At 43.4% G+C, this 22,628-nt stretch overlaps 2 protein-coding genes across 3 annotated transcripts; both read right to left on the bottom strand.

Annotated features, from left to right (window-relative positions):
- Nucleotides 1–294: 294 nt before the first annotated feature.
- On the bottom strand, nt 295–16,253 carry rab11fip4a (RAB11 family interacting protein 4 (class II) a). 2 transcript variants are annotated; one of them, XM_076080032.1, is made up of 15 exons: nt 15,977–16,253; nt 10,904–10,991; nt 10,518–10,603; nt 7,646–7,809; nt 6,771–6,932; nt 5,752–5,886; nt 4,995–5,030; nt 4,708–4,816; nt 4,233–4,336; nt 3,954–4,094; nt 3,187–3,268; nt 2,183–2,320; nt 1,718–1,864; nt 514–657; nt 295–411 (listed from the first exon to the last, which is right to left on the bottom strand). In XM_076080032.1, the coding sequence occupies exons 1-15, from the start codon at nt 16,127–16,129 to the stop codon at nt 295–297; spliced, it is 1,806 nt and encodes a 601-aa protein (XP_075936147.1). In that variant the 5' UTR covers nt 16,130–16,253. The 2 variants fall into 2 exon arrangements, with proteins under 2 accessions (XP_075936147.1, XP_075936148.1); XM_076080033.1 differs by lacking the exons at nt 7,646–7,809; nt 10,518–10,603; nt 10,904–10,991; nt 15,977–16,253 and adding an exon at nt 8,517–8,529 and having other exon boundaries at nt 6,771–6,915.
- Nucleotides 16,254–16,890: 637 nt separating this feature from the next.
- coil (coilin p80) lies at nt 16,891–22,384 on the bottom strand. Its single transcript, XM_076082629.1, has 7 exons — nt 22,091–22,384; nt 20,068–21,121; nt 19,721–19,810; nt 19,070–19,117; nt 18,910–18,979; nt 18,597–18,694; nt 16,891–17,578 (listed from the first exon to the last, which is right to left on the bottom strand). The coding sequence occupies exons 1-7, from the start codon at nt 22,339–22,341 to the stop codon at nt 17,531–17,533; spliced, it is 1,659 nt and encodes a 552-aa protein (XP_075938744.1). The 5' UTR covers nt 22,342–22,384; the 3' UTR covers nt 16,891–17,530.
- Between the last annotated feature and the right edge of the window lie 244 nt (nt 22,385–22,628).

The raw sequence follows: 22,628 nt of genomic DNA, 5'->3' as shown, positions 1-22,628 counted from the left end.
CGACATCTCCCACTGCCGCTGGACCGCTTTTACTGTGAAGAAGTCAGGAAGCGCAGGTCGTCTCTAATCCGATCATTCGTCAACTATGCGTCCACAAAACAAGACATGGGAGTATGCAGCATGTACTCGGATGGCAGTTGCACATGCTACCATTATTGACTGACTTGTTTATCGAATCAACATGAGTTTGTTTAGCTAAAATCATAAAAGGATTATAACTTTAAAGGTACAAGCTAATATATCAGTTAACGGTCCCCACAACTACAGAAACACAAGCGTGTGTGTGTATGGCGTTTAACTCTTGATCTCCAGGATGGAGGGGTTGTGGTCGAGAATGGCCAGAATGATTTTGTCCATGTATTGCCTTAGACGCAGGTTGATCTCCTCCTGCTCCTTCAAAGCGTCGACCAGCTGAGAGAGAGAGAGAGAGAGAGAAAGAGAGAGTTGCGTTAGAAGAGCAGTCGTAACAGATATCTGCATTATATGACACCCATCCAGCAGCGGCACGCCAACCTCGTCCCTGGACGCGTTGTCGATCTCAGCTGCCAGGCACTGGGCCTTGGTGTGACAGGCAAACAGGTTCTTGGCCTCGTACAAACTCAGACTGAGAATTTGAGCGTTCAGGTCGTCGTTCTGGTCCCGCAGCTTGTGGTTGTCCTAAAGGAAGCGAAAAGAGAGCGGTTCCTTTCAGAGGTGGATTGTGGACGAAAGCCTCGACTCTGTGCAGTACAGTAACAAAAAGGTATTAAAAGAGTTGTATCATGCTCATTTTCAGGTTCATTCTTTTTGGGTTTCTCGTAGAACATGTTTACATGCTTTAATGGTCGAACAAACTCTGAATTTACCTGTATTCACACTCCGTGTTAAACAGTGTTTAAGCGCCTGTCTCTTTAAGACAGAGTAAAATAAGTAATATATAATGCTCCCATCTCAAATGACCCAAATCACTATAAAGTTTTGGTGAGATGCGTTATTGAACACCCAAATGTATGATGCAAATGCACTATAAGTAAAAAGAGATTTCCTCACTGAGTGGGTCTCTCTCTCTCTGTCGGTGCGTAGTGTGCTGTGTGACGAGTTTGTTCTACTTCTAAGGAATACTTTAAAAAGGAACTGTTTGACATTTTGGGAAATACTCTTATTTACTTTCATGCAGAGAGTTAGATGAAAGGATTGATGCCACTCTCGGGTCTGTACAGTAAATATGAAGCTGCAGCCGGTTAGCTTCGCATAGAGACTGGAAACAGTTAACCTGGCTCTCTCCAAAAGGTACACGTCATATCTCCTTTGTTTAAGATAAACCTCAGATACAGTGACATATACAGCATCCAGGTTCAGATTAAACCACAGGTGAGTTGAGGACATGTGATCATGTGACCCAGACAACACAGGTTTACACCCATTTTAAATCTTAAACCACATCTAAGCTAATGACAGAGCAACAGTCCTTCTATATAATGGCAACACTGGTTTTTAAAACATATCTTTGGTATTTCTGTACTGAAAGTCATTTAGTGGCTAACATATGCACCCATACTGATCAATAATATCCTGACCAATATATTGTTCAGGTTCAATCTCAAGTCTATGTGTTCCATGTTTGCCGTGCACTGTTTGTGTTGTCAAAACCTAAACCACTTGGGAATGAATATAGAGAGTGGAAAGTCCCATGAGGACAGAAGAACAAGGGTGAGTGTGTGTGTGCGAGTGTGTAAACCTGTTTCAGTCTCTTGACTTCGTGCTCCATTTCGATCTCTCTGGTCCTGGCGTTGAACTCAGAGAGCCCCTTGCCCTGTCCTGGATGCTCCATCTCCAGCTTAAACAGCTGCAGATACTCCAGCTCCCGGCGGAGATCATCGATCAACTGCATAGAAAAGATCCAATTCAAAGGAACTCCTTAAATCCTGCGGTGTGGAACTTTAGTCTCCCCCTACTAAGTAATAACAACATTGGAGAGACCGAAGTGACGGAGCAGCAGCTAGGAGTATGGAGGAAGCTATGGCGGACAACCAGAACCAGGACTGCCTGACCATGCTGCAGAAAAATGAGGTTTTCTAAAAGGGACTCTGGGGCTCGGAAACGCTACAAATTGAATGTAACCGACGTTCCTTTATATGTAGAAGTCCCACCCTCCAGCTTTAACATTTCTCATGTGACCTCTCTGTAATCTAGAGGGACTCACCTCCTGCATGGCCACTTTTTCCTTCTGAAACTCATGGCGGTTTTGCCAGAGCTTGTCCATTATCTTCCGGTAGAGGTCCATCTCATCCTTCAGCCTCAGACCAGTGTCCTCCAGCTTGTCCGTCATCCTCTGCTTCTCCTGCGGAGGAAACAGGGCGGGAAATCGTTGACACATGGAAGGCAAATTAACCACTTCCTCTACTCTCACTTAAGTGGTGACCAACCCACACACTGTGAAATAAGACAAACTAGTTAGTTTTTTCTGGGCTGTCTAGATCAGAAAACATGTGATTCAACAAACCAATCAGATTCGGCTCTGTCACACGCAGGCTCATTAGAATACACCGCCCCTCCATCTGAGTATCTTCGCTCACAGCTTGAGAAATAATAAATAATAAGGTGCGCAATATCTTTCTAGCAAGCCAATCAGAGCAGACAGGACTTTTTTGGGAGGGAGTGTTTAAAGAGACAGGCGCTAAAACGGAGGGTGATTACAGGTCTATTCAGACAGACAGTAGGAGAAGAATAATGTGTGTAACATTAAATCATGTCAACATGTTCTTGTAGAAACCCCAAAATACAAGTATGAACCTAAAAATGAGTATGACATGTCCCCTTTAAGGTCGTTTATTTTTAAGGTCAAAGAATAATTATGCCGTGTTACAATTTGAGTCGTATTTTGTAGCTTTGGCCAATAGTTCTAATATCACTCTACTCATCAAAGTAACTGGGACCCGGGAACACAGCGACATTGCTACAACAAGTCCGTCTGTAAACTGTGGACTCTTCAAAACAAGGTGGACTAATCTCTAGGTTTTGTTTCAGACCCTCCGGATTGTCCAACTGCTCTGGTTTTTAGCAATGTTTTAGCATTCCCAGATGTCCCAGCTTTCTATAATTTGTTACTACAACTGAATGCTGTAATCATAATGATGGCCACAACAAACAAAAAAAACAAGACCCATGTTGTAATAATGTGAATCTTCCTTTTAGTAGATCACTCACCTGGTCCAGTTTCTCAGTCTGCGACTTGAGTCTGCACACGTTTAACTTCATCTCTCCATTCTCTTCTTCTAACAGCTGTACCCTGTGTATGAACACACACACACACACACACACACACACACACACACACACACACACACACACACACACAAACACACACACACACACACACACACACAGTTCAGAACTAGAACACCAACAGTACTTTACGTTTTGAACAAGTTCAGGTTTACCGTGAATTATCACGGTGGTGATACCATGTAACGTAGACTACTGCAGGTCCTGGATCAGTGTTTGTAACCTAGGACGCTGCTTCAAGCTTGGGTTTACTTTAGCAGCATCTGTATGGAGCTGCAGACTTAATGCTCTCATCGAAATACCAGAAACAAGATGCAGTAACAGCATCCTAACATAGTTGAAACTTTACCAGGGGAACTATTCTTTTTTTCAACACCGAAAACCATTTAGCTGGCATTTCTAAGGTTTGAAAAAAAAAAGAAAAAAAAAAAAAAAAATGGTGGACCCGCAGAAGGTGGAAGGAACGGAATTTGCCGCTTGGCTCGTTCAAAGTAAAAGTGCAGAGGGATGAAAATCGTTTGGTTACTTCATTCTGTGGCAGCAGTGTGCAGCTTGGAAAAGCTTCACTTTTGAGAGCAACTACCCCTCGAATAGCATCACTTACATGAGGAGTCAGAACCAAAAGGTCAGCACCAGCACCTCTTAGGGTCTGGATTAAGGTGTGAGTTTCACGCCGTGGAGGACTTTACCTGTTACAGAGCAGGTCTATCTCTATGTTTCTGTCCCTGTCCATCTTGCTGAAAGCCTCCCGGTGCCTCTTGGTCTCCTCCTCCAGACTCTGATCTGCCCTCGCCTCTGCATCCTTCACCTGCTCCTCCAGCTCGTGCACCCTGGGGTGCACACACAATTAGTGTGAGAGAGAACAGTACAGTTTAACAGAGGATATAAATGGCTCATCATAAGGTAACAAAAACACGCAACACACTGGCTCTTAATAAATAAATTACTCAGTGATTGTGTTTTCCTACCTGTGTACCAGCTGTGTGTTCGCCTGTTTGAGTTTAGACTTCAGGTCACCGTTGGCCAGACTGTCGCTCTCCAGCTCAGTCACCTTCTTCTCCAGAAAACTGACCTGAGGAAGACCACCACACTTAGAACTAGGGCTGCACCCAAAGACTGTATTTACCGAATATCTTCATTTATAATGTTCTAAATCAACATATGCTGCACTGCTGTTTTAATTCATTGTGTTTACAGCCAGTATTTCTACACAGTTGCAGATAAAGATCAGGCTCATATTATTAGTATGAAAAAGCTAAAAGGAATAAAATGTATTCCCCTAATTTACTAATAATAATAATACTGAAAAACACAAGTCGGATTTTTTCCGACTTGTGTGAACCTAAAACAAACGGACCCGAATGATGCTGCTTATCCTTTTAACTGGTGTTCACCCAAAATTCACAACAACTGCTTGCATTTTTGAGCATTCGTGTCTTTTACTTTCTCTGTGATGTCGAGGTCGCAGGAGTCGATGCTGTCCGTGAACAGATCCTCTGTGCTGCTGCCCTGGCTGGACCCAAACACACTGTGGTTGGCCTGGAACAGCTGACTGCAGGGAGGAGAGGACGCGTTAGAAACCAACAGAGGACATTATTACCCGTTCTACACAGTGATACTCACATACATCACCCGGCTAAATACTGAACCCATCATTGGATTGCAAATGCGGATTCACTGCAGTATTTTCATGTTAAAGAGGTGATTGGTAGGAAAGTCGGGTCACTCACCGACCAAATGCTGTGCTGGTAATCTTTCGGTTAGGGCTGAAACACAAGAGAGAGAGACTGAGTCACACACTACCTGCTGCTACAACAATTATCATGACTTCACACGCTCGTCTATAGCTGCTGCTGAAAACCAAAAAAGAAAAGAAACCTCAAAACACACAGACAGATATCTTCTCTTTTACCACTTAGTGTGGTGTTTTATTCAACATGTTTTTAATGATGCTTCATGTGTCCATTCAGAATCAGCAGAGGGCAGTACTTTCTCTGCGCAGAGAGTTTGTTTTTTATCTCTTCCCCTCCACCAGTCGATGGACACCACAGGCTCTACTTCCATGAAGCACACTTTTGCCAATTTCGTGAGCCAGGCTCCCTCGGGGCACCTGTGGCGCACAGGCCGGGATCGGGAAAAAAAACGCTCCTTAGGGAGTTATAAGCGGAGCGAGAAGTTCTAAGGGATTCACAATGTGTCGGCCAGTTTGTGTGCAGAAGAAACAGTGTAGAATAATTCATCTGTGGTTGATTTCTGTGGTTCTGTTCTGATGCTGGTTGGACAAAACAAAACCGGCAGATCTGCTGTGCGTAACTGTGGCTGAACAGTGACATCATCACTCCAGTTCAGAGTCTGCAGATGGAACAGATACCCGCTGCCTTCAGGTGGCTGTATCACCATTACAGTTGGCGAAAAAACTGATCTGCCGTGTGTCTTCTTTCCCCCAAACGGCGTTCTTTGCTGCTTCGTGTGTGTTGTGCGTTTTACCTGTTGGCCTTGAGGTTTCGAAGTCGAGCCTCCAGGTCGTTGAGCAGATTCACTTTCTTGCAGCACTGAGAACAGTAGATGTCCAGCAGATCACTGTTATACAGCTGCCGCATCTTCTGAGGAGTCTGGCCAGCACTGTAAACACAAAGAATACATCAATAGATGGAATGCTATGCTAGTAATAGGAAACCTATTGGATATCAAATACAGCTACAACAAACCCTGCAACAACAAATGTGTCACCACAGCGAGACCGGGGCTAGAACAATCGAGGAAGATATTGCTGCGATGCTCAGTCCATATATTTGGGACGAAATTAGGAGATTTCTTTATTGTTTTGAATTTCGAGAATAAAGTCAAGATGTCACGAATAAAACAAACATTACAGGATCAAGGTTGAACTGTCAGTATTAGTGCAAGACTTTTTCTTTTTTGCATTTTGAGAATTAAATTGAAATGTTGAGAATATAAACGAAATATCGAGAATAAACAGCTAAATTTAGCGTCAACACATATACTGAAATTATGACTTTATTCTTGATATTTCAACTTTATTCTCACAACAATATGAAATAGATATTTGAGAGGGAGTTATGACCCGTTTAACTTCCTAACACTAGCTCTAAGCAGCATATAATACATTATTAAAACTACTAATGTCAATAAAAACACAATAATTTATTTCCTCTTCAATTGTGTGTTTTTGTAAATAACTACTATAGATGACAATAAAGTAAAGGGATAATAGAAGATTTCATGGAAAGTTTGAAATTATGTTTTGCTTCCGGAACGGTTGTGAAAAAAAGTTAGTCTGGAGCCTTTCTGTCAATTAAAGTTCTTAGACAGGAAATCGGAATATACAGGTCAGACTTTTCAAAAATCTGAATCAGCCAACTTCAATCAGAAAAGAGGATAAGGAACATATCTGACAAGAAAATAGTTATTCTAAGAAACCAAAAAGTGACACTTCCTGTTACGTCATGTGATTCAGGGTGTGTGCTTCTGACTCAACCACCGACCTGGAGGGAAGGGAGGATCCCAGGTCTGAGAAGCCATTCGTTCGGGTGTCCTCTTCAGGACAAGGGCTGCTGGGAGTAAAATCCACGTCCTCCCCCTCGCCGTAGTCCTCGAACTGCTCCTCCCCGGAGATGACGGACGCAGACGCTGAGCCAATCAGGTGGCTAGGGTTGCGTGGCAGGAAGGACAGGAAGGGTGGTTATTAAAAAAGAAAAAAAAAGAAATAAGAACAATAAACTAGCAGAAGACCCTCTTCTGAAGAAGAGAAGAAGTAACACAGATTCATCATATAGCTCCTGACATTCACTTATAAACACTAATTGACCCCAATAGTTCCATAAATGTATATAATATACAGTAAAGCGAATTCTGATTATAACGATGGACATAAAAGCTCCCCAAAAGCTCGCCAATACTTCTTGATTGCCCCCTGGTGGTTGGCTGCAGCCAGTGTGTGACAAAGGGGGGGGGGGGTTCTCGGATTGACCCAACAGGCGTCCTGAAAGCCTCAATGGGAAAATTTCAGGGGGTCTCTAAAATCATAAGACAATTATTTGCAACTTGCAATTGTTAACAGAATGTATTTTAAGAGCTTACCAATGCCCGCAGTTCTCATTATTCAAACTGCAAAACATTTATTCACAAATAGAAATAGTGATGCAAGAGACGATTTGTCATTTTAGGTAGTTATCACGGCGATATACGTGCAGGGGATCATTTCTCTGATAGGTTTGGTTTTAACTAGTTATTTGAGGCTAATGGGGGTGTATCGGGGAATATTTTGGCTTCACTTTTCTGTCCCCACTTCCTGGATGGACAGGTGGTCTGTTCCACGCATACAGTCTGTGGCCCACTCCCTCGTATCGCTGGGACTGACCCGTGTCGCCTCGTTGGATGCAACGAGTCGGAGCCGTTGCCGTTTTCGGCGCTGCTGTCCATGTCGCACTCCCCGTCGGGGCCACAGCCCTCGCCGTACACACTGCATTCTGGGTAGGAGCGCGTGCACATGATAATGGGAGGGCCCAGCTTGGCCTCACCGTTCTACACAAACAAGCGAACAAAAAAAAATTAAACATTAGCAACGTCAACAAATGGGCACACGCCGCCTCGGTGAGAATAGAGCGTGGATTCAAAGCGCACTGAAGAGGCAGGTAGAGACACTAGAGCATCTTACCCCTGCAAAAACAATCTACAGCATTATCAATAATGTGTAAATATTAAAAGTCTTACATTACATTTAGATTTCTTTTCCCGTCTCTTCAGTTAAACACTCCCTGAGACAGATGAGACACCTTTTACATTGAATCATAGGACGTCAAGAAGCGAAAATCTCTGGCCTTAAACCTTGTTAGAGCAGCAATAAGATATAGTGACAGCTTAAACCGCATATTATCAAATATGTCGAGCAATAGAAGACACCGTGGGATATTACAGCACACCTCCAGCATTTGACCTGGAGATTTATCAGAAACAGAGTGGGATGTCGCGTGCCTCGGATCTGTGTGTCATCAATTATGCAAGTGCCTGTCTGGCTTCACCCAACGGAGGTGCCAGGGCAGATGCACACTCTGTGTCACACACACACAAATGCGCGCGCGCGCACACACACGCACGCACACAAACAGATCCAGCTGCAATTACAAAATAGGTGCTTTCCATCGAGATTGTGGTTTGCGTTTTATATTTGTATGCACACGTACACACACGCGCACCACCGCCGCCGAGTAGCTTTCATTCATCAATTATACACATGTTTTTGTCTGAGATGAAGAGAAGTGTGTGGAGATTTGGATTCCTGACAAAGAGTAAATGAGGAATTTAAAAATAGTTAATCTAGGGACGTGTAGTCTAATGTTGACCTTCCACTGAAACATATTTATACATGTAATATAAAGTGGAAAAAGTTTAGAGTAAAATCCCAGTAAGACATACTAAATGGAATGACTTGCATTTGTGTTTACCAAATCAACAGACAGTATAGAAAAGTCACCATCGAGCCAGCATAAGACAAACAGGCAGACGTTGTGCTGGTGAGTGTGTGTCGACTCTTTTTCTTGCCGACTTCCTCGGTGCTGTATCTGAATTCCACTGTCATCAATAACTGAGCTCCTGTGTGAATCCAAACACCATAACCGATAATAACCATCAAGGTGGCAGATGCCCCGCCCCCAACAGGTGCAACTGAACCGAGAGCAGAGTGAGGAAGATGTCAATCAGGCAGAGTCTGCACACACCTGAGAAGAGACCTAATCAGCCAAATGAAGTGGAAACAGCTGTGTGCACACAGAGCGGACAGGAACTTTAGAAGTAGTATGATTATTCAAATAAATGCAATCACTGGCATTTGACCTACAGGACTATAACATTACGAAACACAGAGCAGTGGTGAAGAAGACCACTCACCTTCACATGCAGTCTATCAAACTAGCTCAACATATTTAATCCAAAGTGGATCCACACACACCGGCAGCAAATGACATTAAGCATCACTTTAAATCATCCTGTTTCTGTGTGTAAACGTACTGAATGCTCTTTTCATTTAAGTAAGAAGCAATATTCTCCCTGAGACACGTGTGTGTGTGTGTGTGTGTGTGCATTCAAAACAACATACGGTATCTGTCATCGTGGAGGTGGGACCAAAATCCACTGTATTCCTGAAGCTGGAAGGCTCACACACATTTCACTGCAGCTCACCATTCACATTTGAAAACACACCGCCGCTTCAGCAGGGACAAAGCCACACCTCTCTCTCTCTCTCTCTCTCTCTCTCTCTCTCTCTCTCTCTCTCTCTCTCTCTCTCTCTCTCTCTCTCTCTCTCTCTCTCTCTCTCTCTCTCTCTCTCTCTCTCTCTCTCTCTCCCTCCCCCTTGCCCTCTCTCTCTCTCTTGTTGCTAAGCAACTGTTCAGTTGGGCTGATCTCTTGTGGCGAGGACTACACACAGCAACTTGTGATATATTGCACATTCATCGATATTTTAATCGATGATGGTGCTGTAAATGCTCAAGACAAACATGTTAGTGAATAAATCAAAATCTCAGTTTTATGGAAGACAATTTCTGCCAGGTAAAGAAAAACAATTGTGATACTGAATGGCAACATTTTGAAATAGGAAGCTTACTATTTAGTAAGTGAATTACTATCTCATAATCCTCACTTTTACCCAGAAAAAGAATATATAGATTAAGGAATGTTACAAAATAATGAAAAAACTAAATAAAGAGAAATCTCTGCTACCTTACTTTGCCTGCTGCAAAAACAACTAAGCCCCAAATAATTACAAAGTTAGTTAGTTGTTGAAAGCCCGGTGCGTTCCGGCGCTAAAGGGCACCGAGGGGCGTCGGTGTCAGACGCCGAGGGGCACTGACTAAGCGGCGGTAGTGAATGAGTTTGGAGTGAGAAAATGGTTTGAGGTTACTGCACACCCAGACATGAGATGAGATGTTGGGTGGAGTTAAGCTGGGAATCACATTTGCATCTGTCCTGAGAGGCAAACTTTGAAATGCTGATGAACTGTAAACACAAACACTACAAACACAAACAAACTAGAGGTAACAGCTGTGACAGAGGAGTGAAGGGGGACCGGTGGAGAATCTGACTCTCTAATGTGGCCGGTCTATCAATTTGTGCACAATGACCAAAAGGCATCAGTACCTTCTAACCCCCCCCCTTCCCCCTTTTTGAGTATATATCCGTTTTCAAGGTATGAAGGAGGCACGAAGCTTTCACTGTTAAACTGCATAAGCCTGTACCTGGTAAATGTAACCATTGTCAGTCACAGACTGGTTGGAGGTAATGCCGCGAGGACCCACAGCCATCTTCAGGATCTCCTCACAACCTGGCAGGAGGAGGGCAGGAAGGACAGAAGAAAGAAACAAAGAAGAGGAAAGGGGAGAAACAAACTGAAATACATTGCACCACACCTCAGGAAGGTTATCGACAGTTTAAGGAACAGTTCAACATTTTGGGGCTCATTCACTTTTTGTCTGAGAGTTAGATGAGAAGATGGACACCACCCTCAATGCCTGTGATGTATATATGAAGCAACAGCAGTTAGCTTAACTTAGCATAAAGACTGGAAACAGGGGGAAGCCGCTAACTCTCTGCTGAACCTCTTTGGTCCATCAGTTACATGTACCTTTAATGGCAAACACTCCGTGGCAGAAGTCTTTGAAGTTGATCTTCCCATGAGCGTTGGGATCCAGGTACCTGGTTAACTTCTTCACCTGCAAGAGACAAGAGAGATCTTTACAACACGATGCTGCGCCCTCTATTCTTAGACTCTGGACAGAAAACAACAGGGGCATTAGGCATCAGTTCAGCCCACCCTCTTCTCCTTACATTGAATAGGCCTATCACTCTAAAATGGGTTGTGATTTTTAGCCCTGCTGACTCTATGGATGTTAATGTCGCTTGGTTGGTTTGAATCTCTCCCGCTTTCATCCCTTACACATTTATTCACTTAGAGAATGCCAACACTATGAATATGTCCAGGGAAGTCTGTCTAAGTGTCTACTGTTAAATTGTTAAAAAACATTTTTAACAATTCAGAGCGTCCCACCCCTCTGTGTGACCCTGACTTTTCTGCAGGCTTACTGACATTGCATTCTTTTGTTACATATAGTTTTGACTTAAGGATCTTGACATAAAGTGAGAATATCAGTTCCCTCAGCTAGTCCTAGCTTTCACATTATTGATCACCTTACTGAATAGCTTACTTTGGTTATCAATTCGGCTGATTGGGCGTTCCCATTTGAGAAACCCAGAAAAGAAGGCACATGGAGTCGACCTTTACCTCACTGCGTACGTGCACTGTCAGGTGCTATTTTGTTTTAGTTGTGTCATAAAGTAAGACGCATTTGCCTACATGTCCCCTAGCGCACTGAGCACTGCTGACAACGCCATCCAGCCTCCCCTCAAGCTCCTCTCTGCCCCTTCATCAATGCTCTGCACAAGTCGATGTGGCATCTCCTTTGGTTGGAATAACGCTACAGAGTGTGACTGTAGCAGAAGATTACGGCTCCGTCTCTGACAGCCGTGCTCAGAGCAGGAGGAGGGAATACCATCGGACACGGGATTTGGTGGGAGACGGTTTCTGAGTATGGATAAATAGATCAAAGTTATATACTGTGGATCAACCTGTGCTAAACAGGCATCTACATGTTATCTCTCTCCCACACACACACACACAGTCACACATCCCACAGCTCAGTGTCACATCATCACACGGGCTTAACACTGCTACATCAAACACCTCCAGAGGCTTCCATGTCAGGCAAGCAGAAGCCAGTTTCAACCAATCCCTTAATATTATACATCTGAAACTCTATAAGTTTGTTATGTCTCTAATGTCTTATAATGAAATATGTACATGTGTGCAGTGTCAATGGACGGTTGGACTGGATTAGGACAGAATCTCTTCACCTCCAGCAACGATCAAACAAACACAAGTTCAAATACAGTTTTCAGCCCAGAGCTTCAGAGGCGCTGTCCACTTGAAAATATGCTTCTGTTAGCATTATCCACCTTTTCATTATCAATTAATCCGCCAAATATTTTCTCAATGAGTCAGCTTATGTCAGAAAACTGTGAAAAATATCTGTCAACTCTCCTACGACCATCAGTTGGTTTTCTAATTACATAAAACAGAGAAATACGTTTAAAAGTCTATAATAATGTTGCATATGTTTAAAAAAAGTTGTGAAATAATAATAATATTTAAGAGTACATTTTTGATATGACAAAACACAAATTGTAGGGCTAAAATTAGCAAAACAAAACCCGAATGATGTGTTCGTACAAAAAAGATGTTTTGTCAGTATAAATAACAGAAATAAACATTTGTATAAAATACTTTATATGTGCTTTGACAACTATTGCATTTGTAGGCTACTGTAATGTGTGCATGCATACAGTATGGGGCAGTGTGGTGAGGGAATGGGGAATAAAGATGGTATTTCATAATGTACGCTCGCTGCGGTCAACTAATCGCCATGGAAACGGATGCTTCTGGATGTGTCATTGTTTTCCAAAAGAAACAAATGTAAATACAGCGCTGGTGCAGTGAGTGCCGTCTCACAGGCGGATCATTTCATTACTTATTAACCGACCAATCCGCTCATAAGTCTCCTCCAGAAGCTCTCATCGCCATGGCGACAAAGAACACAGGGATGAGAGGAGCTGCGGGGGGGGGGGGGGGGGGGGGGGAGCAGGGGGCATGGAGCAGCAGCTACCTCCGAGTTATTTTTAGTAGAAGTGTGTTCGGGGTGCTCAGCTCAGCCGCCATGACAGCTTAAAGGAAAATCTACTCTCACTGTTGGATATTGTTTATCTGTGGTACTCGGTGCGTCCTCCTCTCCCTCTGAGTCCCGTCTCTTCACCGGGTTTCATTTCTTTCTCTTCCAAGCTCCTGTTTTGCACAGCAATCTAAATAACCGAGTGTGACTAAACACACTCCAACACAAGTATGACAACTGGGTGCTAGTCTTCTTGGAAGCGAATTGCCATGAACTACGAAAGTGGTGCTCCAGCATATACTTCACATTATTGTTCAGCATGTCCTAAGGCCTAACACATTTCCAAGTCTTACATGCAGCCACTGGTTTGATTATTGTCAGCAGGGCATGAAAATCAACTTGAAGCCTGCTTGTGAGGGTATAGGTAAATATATTTATTAAGCCTTTGTCCATTCCATTAGAAAAGTACTTTCACTCCATAAACAATACATGGACTTACGAAGAAACGGAGCAGAAAACCTGGAAGCGGCTATCTTTAGCCATTCATTTCAACCAAAGAAAATAGAAAAAGTATTTGGCTCCAAATCTTAAAATATGATAAAATGGTAGATTAGCAAGCTGTAGAATCATGGAATAAGCCATCAAATGATGACTCGGGGGTTAGTGTTGACCACTAGCACCCCTGCTAGCCCCAGGTTCAGTACCACAGAGAGAGCCCTGGCACTACTGCTTGGTGTTTACCCTGACTGGCAGTGTGCTCTCCATGGTACTGAACCTATCAGACTGGCACAGCATCCTGCACCCCCCGCCAGTACTGTCAGCCCCAAAAGGGCACATCAGATCCAGCATTTAGATATCTGGAGTTCCTGTGGCGCTGATATATGCAACCTCAATATCTTTTCAGGTTTTGGGGGGGGGGGATTTGTAACGGAAAATAGCCTACCCTACATATGTAGTGGATATTATTCATCCTCATCCTTTGTTGTGTTTCAGAAAGATGAAGAGAGTTGGAGAACAATTAAATACAAAACAGGATGTTGACTTGATTTGTTTCCATGTTTTTCCCAAATGATGTACAGAGTTTTAGATATTTTATTATCAAATGTCTTGAAGAACAGAGTATATAGTTGTAGTAGTATATATAATATATATATATATATAGTTCCTAGGTTTGGGCTGAGCCCTGAATGTTTACACTCTCTGGCTCCGCCCCTGAACCTTACTGCACACAACATAAACCATTGGACTTTATCGACTGCGTGTTTAACATTCAGAATCTAAAGTGACATTGCCCGCTTGGTTCAGTACCATAGCCTTTACAATGTTCAATCTAAGGTGAGAAAAACAACATGGAAACATAGCGAGGTAGTTCGGCGCTGATGTGAACTGCAATAACTACAGAAAGCCTGAAAGCCCCGACGCAGGGTTGCCAGATGAATCTAAGGGCATCACAAGATGATGACCCAGGCAGGGATCGAAGGAAAAAAATAAATCCTGCTAAATCCCACAACAAGCTGTTTGTTCTTTGGTGCAATACTGAGTAGTCGGTGAGTTTTTCCTCTCCAGGCCTCTGAAATTATCCAAGATAATAAATCCAAGAGGAATAAAATCTCTTTAACTCCAGTGTTCATAATTTATAGAACACGCAACCTGCAACAACGGGTCACAGGGAGATATTGCTTCAGAATTAACGGCCACAAGCTGAATAATGTTGGGAAGTACTGCCCAAAATTATGGAAGACGAGAACTGTGCTAGAATTATTTATTTTTTTCCAAGATCACCAGTATTTTGTTATCTCGAGAAAATGAGATATTGAACTCGATATCTCGATAAAACAAAAGGTTGTTGACATTCAATCGGGCCGGATCAAGCTGACCACAGACTATATGTAAAAAAGCCTGTATATAAAAAGTCTATATATACAGTCTATGGAGCTCACTGTCTGCTTCACTCTTGTGAAAGATTTCCACCAACTTTATCTCAACATCAATATTAATCATGATGGAGAACATTTTCTGGAAAATCAATCAATAAACTGTTTATTGGTGGTATAAGCAGACAGGAATGTTTGTTTCCAGTTAATTGAGGGAATTAATCAAATATTACAGAGATCATATAAAAAATCTAATATGGTCGCTAAGAAGCATTTTTTTTTATTGATTTGCAGAATTGCCCACAATGGCCGAGGATATAAAAGTGATACATAGCACCACATAAACGGTAGTATCTTAGATTATGAAGAGCTGACACCAAAAATCTATTTATCGCTGATGCTTTTAGTCACTGTGATGTTTTCTGTAGTACACAGTGTTGTGTAGATGTGCTGGATCACAGTTTGATGTCACAAGATACATTAGGCCAATGATGGATGGAGGTGTCTACATCACCAATATGCTGGAAAAAGACCAAAAGCATTTGGTGTGTTAGCATAAACGTAACACTGCAATGTACACAACAGTGTGGTAGAGGTTTATAATAGGAATACCTCTGCTGAAAAAAATAGTTTAGTTGTAGGCTTGGTGGGCTTCTGTGTAAGGCTTTTTCACCTTGCCTCTCTAGTGTTAATAAGCAGGAACCGTTAATTATTATTATTAATGATATTTATATTATATATACTAATATGTATTAAGTATTAATAATAATAGCTGGAACCGTTTAAATATGCGTATGACACATGAGACAGACAGAATGAAGAGGTAGCATGACAGGTCGTTATATCTGTGATATAGCAGCACACCTAAGCAGTAATATGCTAATAGCTAGCTAATGTCTAGCTAATGAGCCACTAAAAGCTAACACTTCTAACACACCTGTGACATTTAAAAACGTAGAGGCAGGTGGCCTGTTGTTGCCATAACGTACGGTCCATAATTCGTCGCATGTTAATAGTTAACCTTATCAAAATGTCGGTTGAGCGACCACAGGCTGATACGGAGCTACCTGTCTGTGGTTACCCCCTCTCAGCCTCTCTCACCTCGTCTCCTTGACCGAACTGAAGACCGAGGTCCACCAAGTGCTCCACCCGGATGAAGCCGTCAGCATCCTCGTCGCACACGTCGAAAACCTCCTTGAGCCTCCTCAGAAACTGCAGGAGTTGCTCTTGGTCGGTAACGGCATGTCCTTCCATTGTAGGGGCTTGGCTTCGTCGGCGGATGTTTTTTTTTCTCCTGTTAAAGAATCGCTTTGGCGGTCGCCATCATCGTTCTCGCCGTCCTCGACTGCTGCTGCTGTGGCATAAGCAGCACCGTTTATTGGAGATGCGCGAGAAGTTACGGAAAAGGACGATGATTTACGACGAGGGCACGAGGCGTTTCGTCACAAACCAGCTGCTGATTAATAATCCAGATTCCAGGTGCGTTACCAACCACTGAAATAACATTGAGCAACTGCTTCCATCACCTACAATGCCTTTTGTCACAGATAACGTTCCACTACAGCTACACCGATGAAAGCAACGTATTAAACTGTATGAGAGTCCATTTCTTGAAATAGATGAATAAATAATTGATGAAATGCTAGGAACAACGACGATAGGAAAATACTTACCATGTAAAATAATCGTCTCTACTACTGTTGAACAACTTTAAATTATCCCGTAAATGTCACTTGTGTCGCTACAAGGGACATTGAACAGCAGTTACAATGTTTTGCTTTTGAGTCAAAATTATTAGATATTACTTAATAAGTGTGAGTATGTGGCGTGTCAAAGTACAAAAGTGACAATATTAAGTTTACTCGAAGCAGTCAGTATGCATACTAAAATAACGATTTTTGAGCGTGACGTTCTTGTACACGTTTCTCCCACAATGCAATGCAAAGCAAAATGGAGATCAAGGTGGTACTTTCAGCTGCAAAAATTAAAAATAAACACTATGGTGGTGAAACAGCTCCAAAAAGATACATTTAATAAATAAATAAATTTCTCTGTTGTGTTGAATTCTCTTATTCTAAAGTCGCAGTTTGATGTAATGTCCAACAAGGTATACATTTGGGACACAGCAAGTGACTTTAATATTATGAAGTTTGATTTCAATATAGTGTTGGCTTATCTGTCTCATAATGTTTACCTATCACTATTTTCTAGTTCGAGCAATTACCATTTTTTTTATTTTCACGCATAATGACCTTCCATATAAGGAACGTTTCTACATTGGAAAAATACAGTAGATATGCACCTAAAGTGTTTTATAAAAAAAAAAAAAAAAGTTTATACAAGACTGATATCACAGTCACATCACTCTACAAAACATAAAACCATTATGTGTCAGTCCTGGAAGCGATCACACATTCAATCTACATATTTAAGAGCATACAGCATTTCATATTAAAATGCAACAATTATTACATTTGTCAATACTTTCAGCTGCAGTAGCTCTTCTGTGTAAAGTGATGATATATTTTGAAGTACAGACAAGAGAGACATAAACAACCATAATCACATCCCTTTGCTGTCATATGCAATGTACAGAAGTGACTCCCTAGTTTAACTTAAAGTTAGGGGATGTACAAAATCACTGCTTGGCTCCATTTAAACGATCAGCCTTGGTTCCAGCAGGGAGTCCCACCGTTCTGTCACCTGTGGGAGGAAGTGAAGATTATGAGTTATTTTAACAGTGATTACGCGAAGATTCCAAAAGGATCGGCACGGATATTATTACAAGCGACTGACTATAACCTGGGCTCAGAGACAAAAGAAAGGCTTTGGCTTTAACTGCTCTTGCTGACTGCCAGTGTCACTGTAAGGGACCACACAGATCAACCTTTGTAGGCCCGCTGTTATTTGATAAGGCACTCGAGGGTATAAGCTGGTGGACTGGGACCTGTTTGCTTGAGCGTTTGTTTTAATGAAAATGGATAAAATCATCTATTCAATTAACTTTTAAGATTTAACTCCATGGAATTCACTTTGACTTTTGATTTTTCAACTGAAAAAACAAAAACATCTAATAACTATTTTTGTTTTTAAATTACAGTTTGATTGAAATCATTCATTTTAAATTCATAAAACAAGTATACAATATGAGCATATCAATAAAAACACTGAAAGTCAAATGACTGGGTTATCGGCCTGACTCTGTCTGTACTATACATGATGACTTCTAGTGACAGAAATTCGATCAGTCCTCATTAGCTTGGACTAGCATGGACACTCTCTCACATCCAAAGCAATTGAGCGCATTTCACAAAAGGTTCAACTATTCCTTTAAAGGGCCAGTGTTTAGGATTTACTGGCATCTAGTGGTGAAGTTGCAGACTGCAACCAACTGAAACCTTTCCCATGTGCCAAGCGTGCAGGAAAACGATGGTGGCCGCAGCGGAAAAAAGCGAAAGTCCCCATCTAGAGCCAGTGTTTGGTTTTGGTCCGTTCTGGGCTACTGTAGAAACATGGCGATGCAACATGGTGGACTCTTGAAGAGGACCCGCTCCGTACGTAGATACAAACGGCTCATTCTAAGCTACCGAAAACACGACGATTATTTTCTTCAGGTGATTGTACACTAATGAAAACAGACTTAATAATATTATATTACATTTCTGCCAACAGATCCACCTAAACCCCCACACACTGTTCCTTTAAATTTGTTTCACCTTACCCGAGAGTCTCTGCAAATTGCGTAATCCACGCTCTCCACTCTCACCGAGCCATCCGGGTTCTCATAGACCAGGTCGAACTTGCCAGGTTTTACAGGAGCTGTGAGAGAAGCGGCGGGTTACGAGTGATCACAAACGCGTGGCACAAGTTGGAACATCTGCTCTGTTCCTGCTAAGTTCATCACATTTTAAAAGAGCAGTGAGAACACCCTCCAACACTATATGCTGAACTTTCTGACTCTCAAAATACATTTCCCGACAGAGTTTTGGAAGTAGCATTGATATTGTACCTGTCAGTGGTGAAATGATCCCTACCTGGAGAGCTGTTCAGTAGTTCCAGCTCAATCTGTTTGGTGGTGAGGTCAAGGCTCACGATCTTCCCCTCCTAAAAAATGCACAGCGTCAATGGTGTGGTGACTCTCCAGTATGAATGAACAGCTCATTATCTCCGGAGGTCAAGAATGATGTCACTCACCTTATATTCGGATACCTCTGGTGTATAGTTCTCACTTAGCTCCAGTAACTGTGAGCACACAAACAGACAAACAGGAATTAGGAAATTAAGTTTACAAATAGTCTTAAAGTTCAGTGTCTTACTTTCACTAAAGGTCGTGCACCGAGTGATTTCAAACCACTGCTTTTCCTTTATTGGAGGACAGATCATAAATATGGTTGCTTACTGGCAGTAATCACATTTAATGTGAAAAGAATAGTTCCCGTTCAAAGAGCAGTAGTGGCTAAATGTAAAATTCATGCGCGCATATCTTCCAAAAATATTTGTATCCTAGAAGCTTTGGGATTAGTTGGTGAACTGCTTTAGCTGCGTGAGCCTTGTGCTAATACGCTAGCCAGCCGGGAACACGCTAGGTGCTAGCCAGTCACAACACCTCTTCGAGCTCTGTCCTATTTTTTCTCTGCGGTTGTTGGATTTTCCAAAATATATAAAGCAACCCGTTACATTAACAAAATAAAATTTGGAGAGAAACAAACAATGCTATCGGCCTAAATTTTTTGTGCATTTTGTCTCTTTTTGGCAAATGAATTAAAGCTAAAAACAGGCTAGCATGTAGGCATGCAGCGTCAATAACAGAGCAGATACACTGTGGTGAATAAAGACTAGACTTACCTTGAAGGCAATCTTCTGCCCCACCTGTGGAGGGGCGGCTAGCAGGGGCATGGAGCTGTAGTCTGGTTTGGGGGCATCTTCTGCTCCGTTCTGCGTACAAGAACCCGGGGGATTATTGCTGCCTTGTCACACGCAGTATTAATGGACGGCTAATGCAACAACCGTTGTGTCCGTTTCCACGGACAAAACAGATGATGATAATGTGATGTGACAGAGGCAATGCCATTCTCACATTTCATTTATGTAATCGGCCCTTTGCTAGGGTCAGTCAATTAAAACATCTGAACCGAGCAGGTGTTGAAATGAAAACCGATAGCGTCCTATGGTACAGATACATGCAGACAGACCTGGAGGACCACGGACAAGTTGGTCAGCTGATCGGTCCGGCAGGACGGCTCTTCGGCTCTGTCGTAGCTGAACCCAAAGCTGCTGCCGCCGCGCCCTCTGACAGCCCCACTGCCGCGCCCCCGTCCCCCTTCCTCTCCGCGCCCACCTTGTCCTCGGCCACGGCCCATCCAAGGCGACTGACCGCGGCCCGCGCCGAGAGGCGACTGACCACGGCCCGCGCCGATGCCCGGCTGACCGCGGCCCGCGCCGATGCCCGGCTGACCGCGGCCCGCGCCGATGCCCGGCTGACCACGGCCCACGCCGAGGCCCGGCTGCTGCACCGGCCGCCGGATGACCAGCTTGATCTCCTCCTCGCTGTCCGAGTTAACGCGAGGGGGCGCCACTACGCTCACGGCTTGTCTCTGAGCGCCGTTTGCGGACCGCAGGGCTGGACTAGCCTGCTGAGATTTGGAGTTTTTACTCCCTTTGGGGGTTGTGGAGATGGTCTTTGGCGGGCTTTTTACAACGGTGGCCTCGTCGTCGGAGGTTTCAGAGGAGGATGATGAAGGAGGGCGGGACTTTGTCTGGGTGGGTTTGGTGGTGGGAGGCGTCTTGGAGGCAGCAGGGGCGGAGGAGGGCGTTTTGGGTGCTGGTTTTTGGGCAGCTGGCCTTTTGGGAGCTTTGTCCTCCTCGCTACTGGAATCTGAAGAGGAGACCTTCTGTGGTTTTGACTGTGCCACTGGGGGCTTCTTGGGGATTTTAACTGGGCTTTTCTTGGTAGAAGCAGCTGGTTTGGAGATGACAGTCGGGCCTTTTTCCTCTGCCTTCTTTCTTTTCTTCTTCCCTTGTGTTTTCTTATTCCTCTCATCAGCTGAAGCCTGACTGGTATCCCTCCCCACCGTCTCTACGCTCTCTACACTCTCCACGCTTCTCTTTTTCCTCTTTTTTTTGATCACTACATTTTCTCCCGGCCCGTCCTCCTCTGCGGGTCTCTCTCTCTTTCTGCTGTTTTCACTGGAAGCATCTGGACCGCCGCTGTGCCCGTTCACCTGGGCCAGACAGTCCACCTTCACCCTGGAAAACGAAGAATCAGAATTGGTGTATTGCCAAGTACGTTACACATACAAGGAATTTGGCTTGGTGATTGGCGCATGACAATAAACACAGTGCGATGGTAAAATACATCATTTCAAAATGTACAATCGTTCTTGCCCGCCTCAGGGTCCTGGAGAACAGGTCGTAGAGGGACGGCAGATTGCAGCCAAAGGCCCAATCCCAATGTCCCCCCTTAAGGCCTCAAACCCTGAACCCTCAAGGACTTACTGACGTCACCTGGTAGATGGTTGAATGTGAGAGACTGTGAGGGCTTGAAATGGCGTAAATATCAATGGACAGCACTTTGCTGCCACATATCACGTTTCCATGACAACGTCAAACATTTTGATGTATAATTGTGGGTATTTATTCTTACTCCGTGATTTGAACGTCTTCCAGGCTCTTTCCTCACAAGATGAGGTAACTTCATATAATCTATTTACTTGTTTTTGTCAAAACAGCTTCAATGACAAAATCAAATATTTGATGAATAAATAAATATCTTCTGATTTCACGTTTTGTTTTCCATCTTTAACCCTTAATGTTTCCGAGTAAATGTAATATTCCAGGCTGAACACACATGAGCCGTCCTCTTTGTTTACCTTTTTTTTACATCTCCATGCTTCTACTGGTTACCCCGTGTTTAACGTCACATTGCAATGAATTGTGGGTAATTCTCTTTGGCGAAGTCTGCATCTGATGCTGACTTAACTATCGGCAGCTCTGCTTTGACCTAGATTTTCAAAATGAAGCCTAACCCAGGCATAATTTGCAACTAACAATTGAACTGGAGCTTTCGGGCGGAAGTCATCCCCCTGAATAAGAAAGGATGCTCCATGCTTGTCTTTGCCTTGGCGGCCCCCCCACATCTTCAGGTGCCTGTAAGAGCTGACCTGAGAACCGCAAAGGTCGCGGCCGGGTAAATTATGACAGTAGAAGCACGCGCACCTGACGCTGTCGTTGTCCCGCACCACATACACGCTCTCCGTGTGCGGCAGGTAGCAGTCTTCCACGAAGAGGCTGAGGATGCTTCCGCGGCCAAACTCAAATTTATCTCTGATGACGCTCTCCAGGTCCGCCACCACGCGACACGTGTTCAGGTCCACGAGCAGCCAGCACATGCGGCAGTCGACGACGGCCGGCGACGGGTAGTCAAAGTGTAAGCGCACGCGGATGAAGTTGTTACCGTGGGCAGCCATGCCTAACGCCGAACTCACACTCCAAAACACCGCCACTCGTGTTCCGCCTGTAACAGGGATGGTATTTCCGATCGGGATTTTCAAGATAAGAGTGTCCATTCGTCGATAGTGTCATTAAAACTCTTCACCTTGCGGAAAATGGCTTTTTATTGGCATCTATTTCACATTTACTAACGTTACGGTGTATAAGAAAGTGATGAAGTGATTACTTGCTACTTTTAAATGCATTGTGCTGGATGAATGAACTCAACCAGTTAATTTCCATCAAAATAATGCTTCAACAATAA

Source organism: Anarhichas minor, unplaced genomic scaffold (genome assembly GCF_050575085.1).
Source record: "Anarhichas minor isolate MPS153535 unplaced genomic scaffold, ASM5057508v1 ptg000007l, whole genome shotgun sequence".
Lineage (NCBI taxonomy): Eukaryota > Metazoa > Chordata > Actinopteri > Perciformes > Anarhichadidae > Anarhichas > Anarhichas minor.
This window is presented reverse-complemented; position numbering and strand designations above follow the sequence as displayed.

What these genes read in the sequence shown, in the direction of transcription:
- rab11fip4a (XM_076080032.1), bottom strand. Translation starts at nt 16,129, where the DNA reads ATGGAAGGACATGCCGTTACCGACCAAGAGCAACTCCTGCAGTTTCTG. An exon ending in ATAGACCTGCTCTGTAACAG is followed by an intron (nt 3,269 to 3,953) that starts GTAAAGTCCTCC and finishes GTTCATACACAG; the next exon opens with GGTACAGCTGTTAGAAGAAG. An exon ending in AAGTCAAGAGACTGAAACAG is followed by an intron (nt 658 to 1,717) that starts GTTTACACACTC and finishes CGCTTCCTTTAG; the next exon opens with GACAACCACAAGCTGCGGGA.
- coil (XM_076082629.1), bottom strand. Translation starts at nt 22,341, where the DNA reads ATGGCTGCCCACGGTAACAACTTCATCCGCGTGCGCTTACACTTTGAC. An exon ending in CGGGACAACGACAGCGTCAG is followed by an intron (nt 21,122 to 22,090) that starts GTGCGCGTGCTT and finishes TTCGTTTTCCAG; the next exon opens with GGTGAAGGTGGACTGTCTGG. An exon ending in CAGAGGTATCCGAATATAAG is followed by an intron (nt 18,980 to 19,069) that starts GTGAGTGACATC and finishes TGCATTTTTTAG; the next exon opens with GAGGGGAAGATCGTGAGCCT.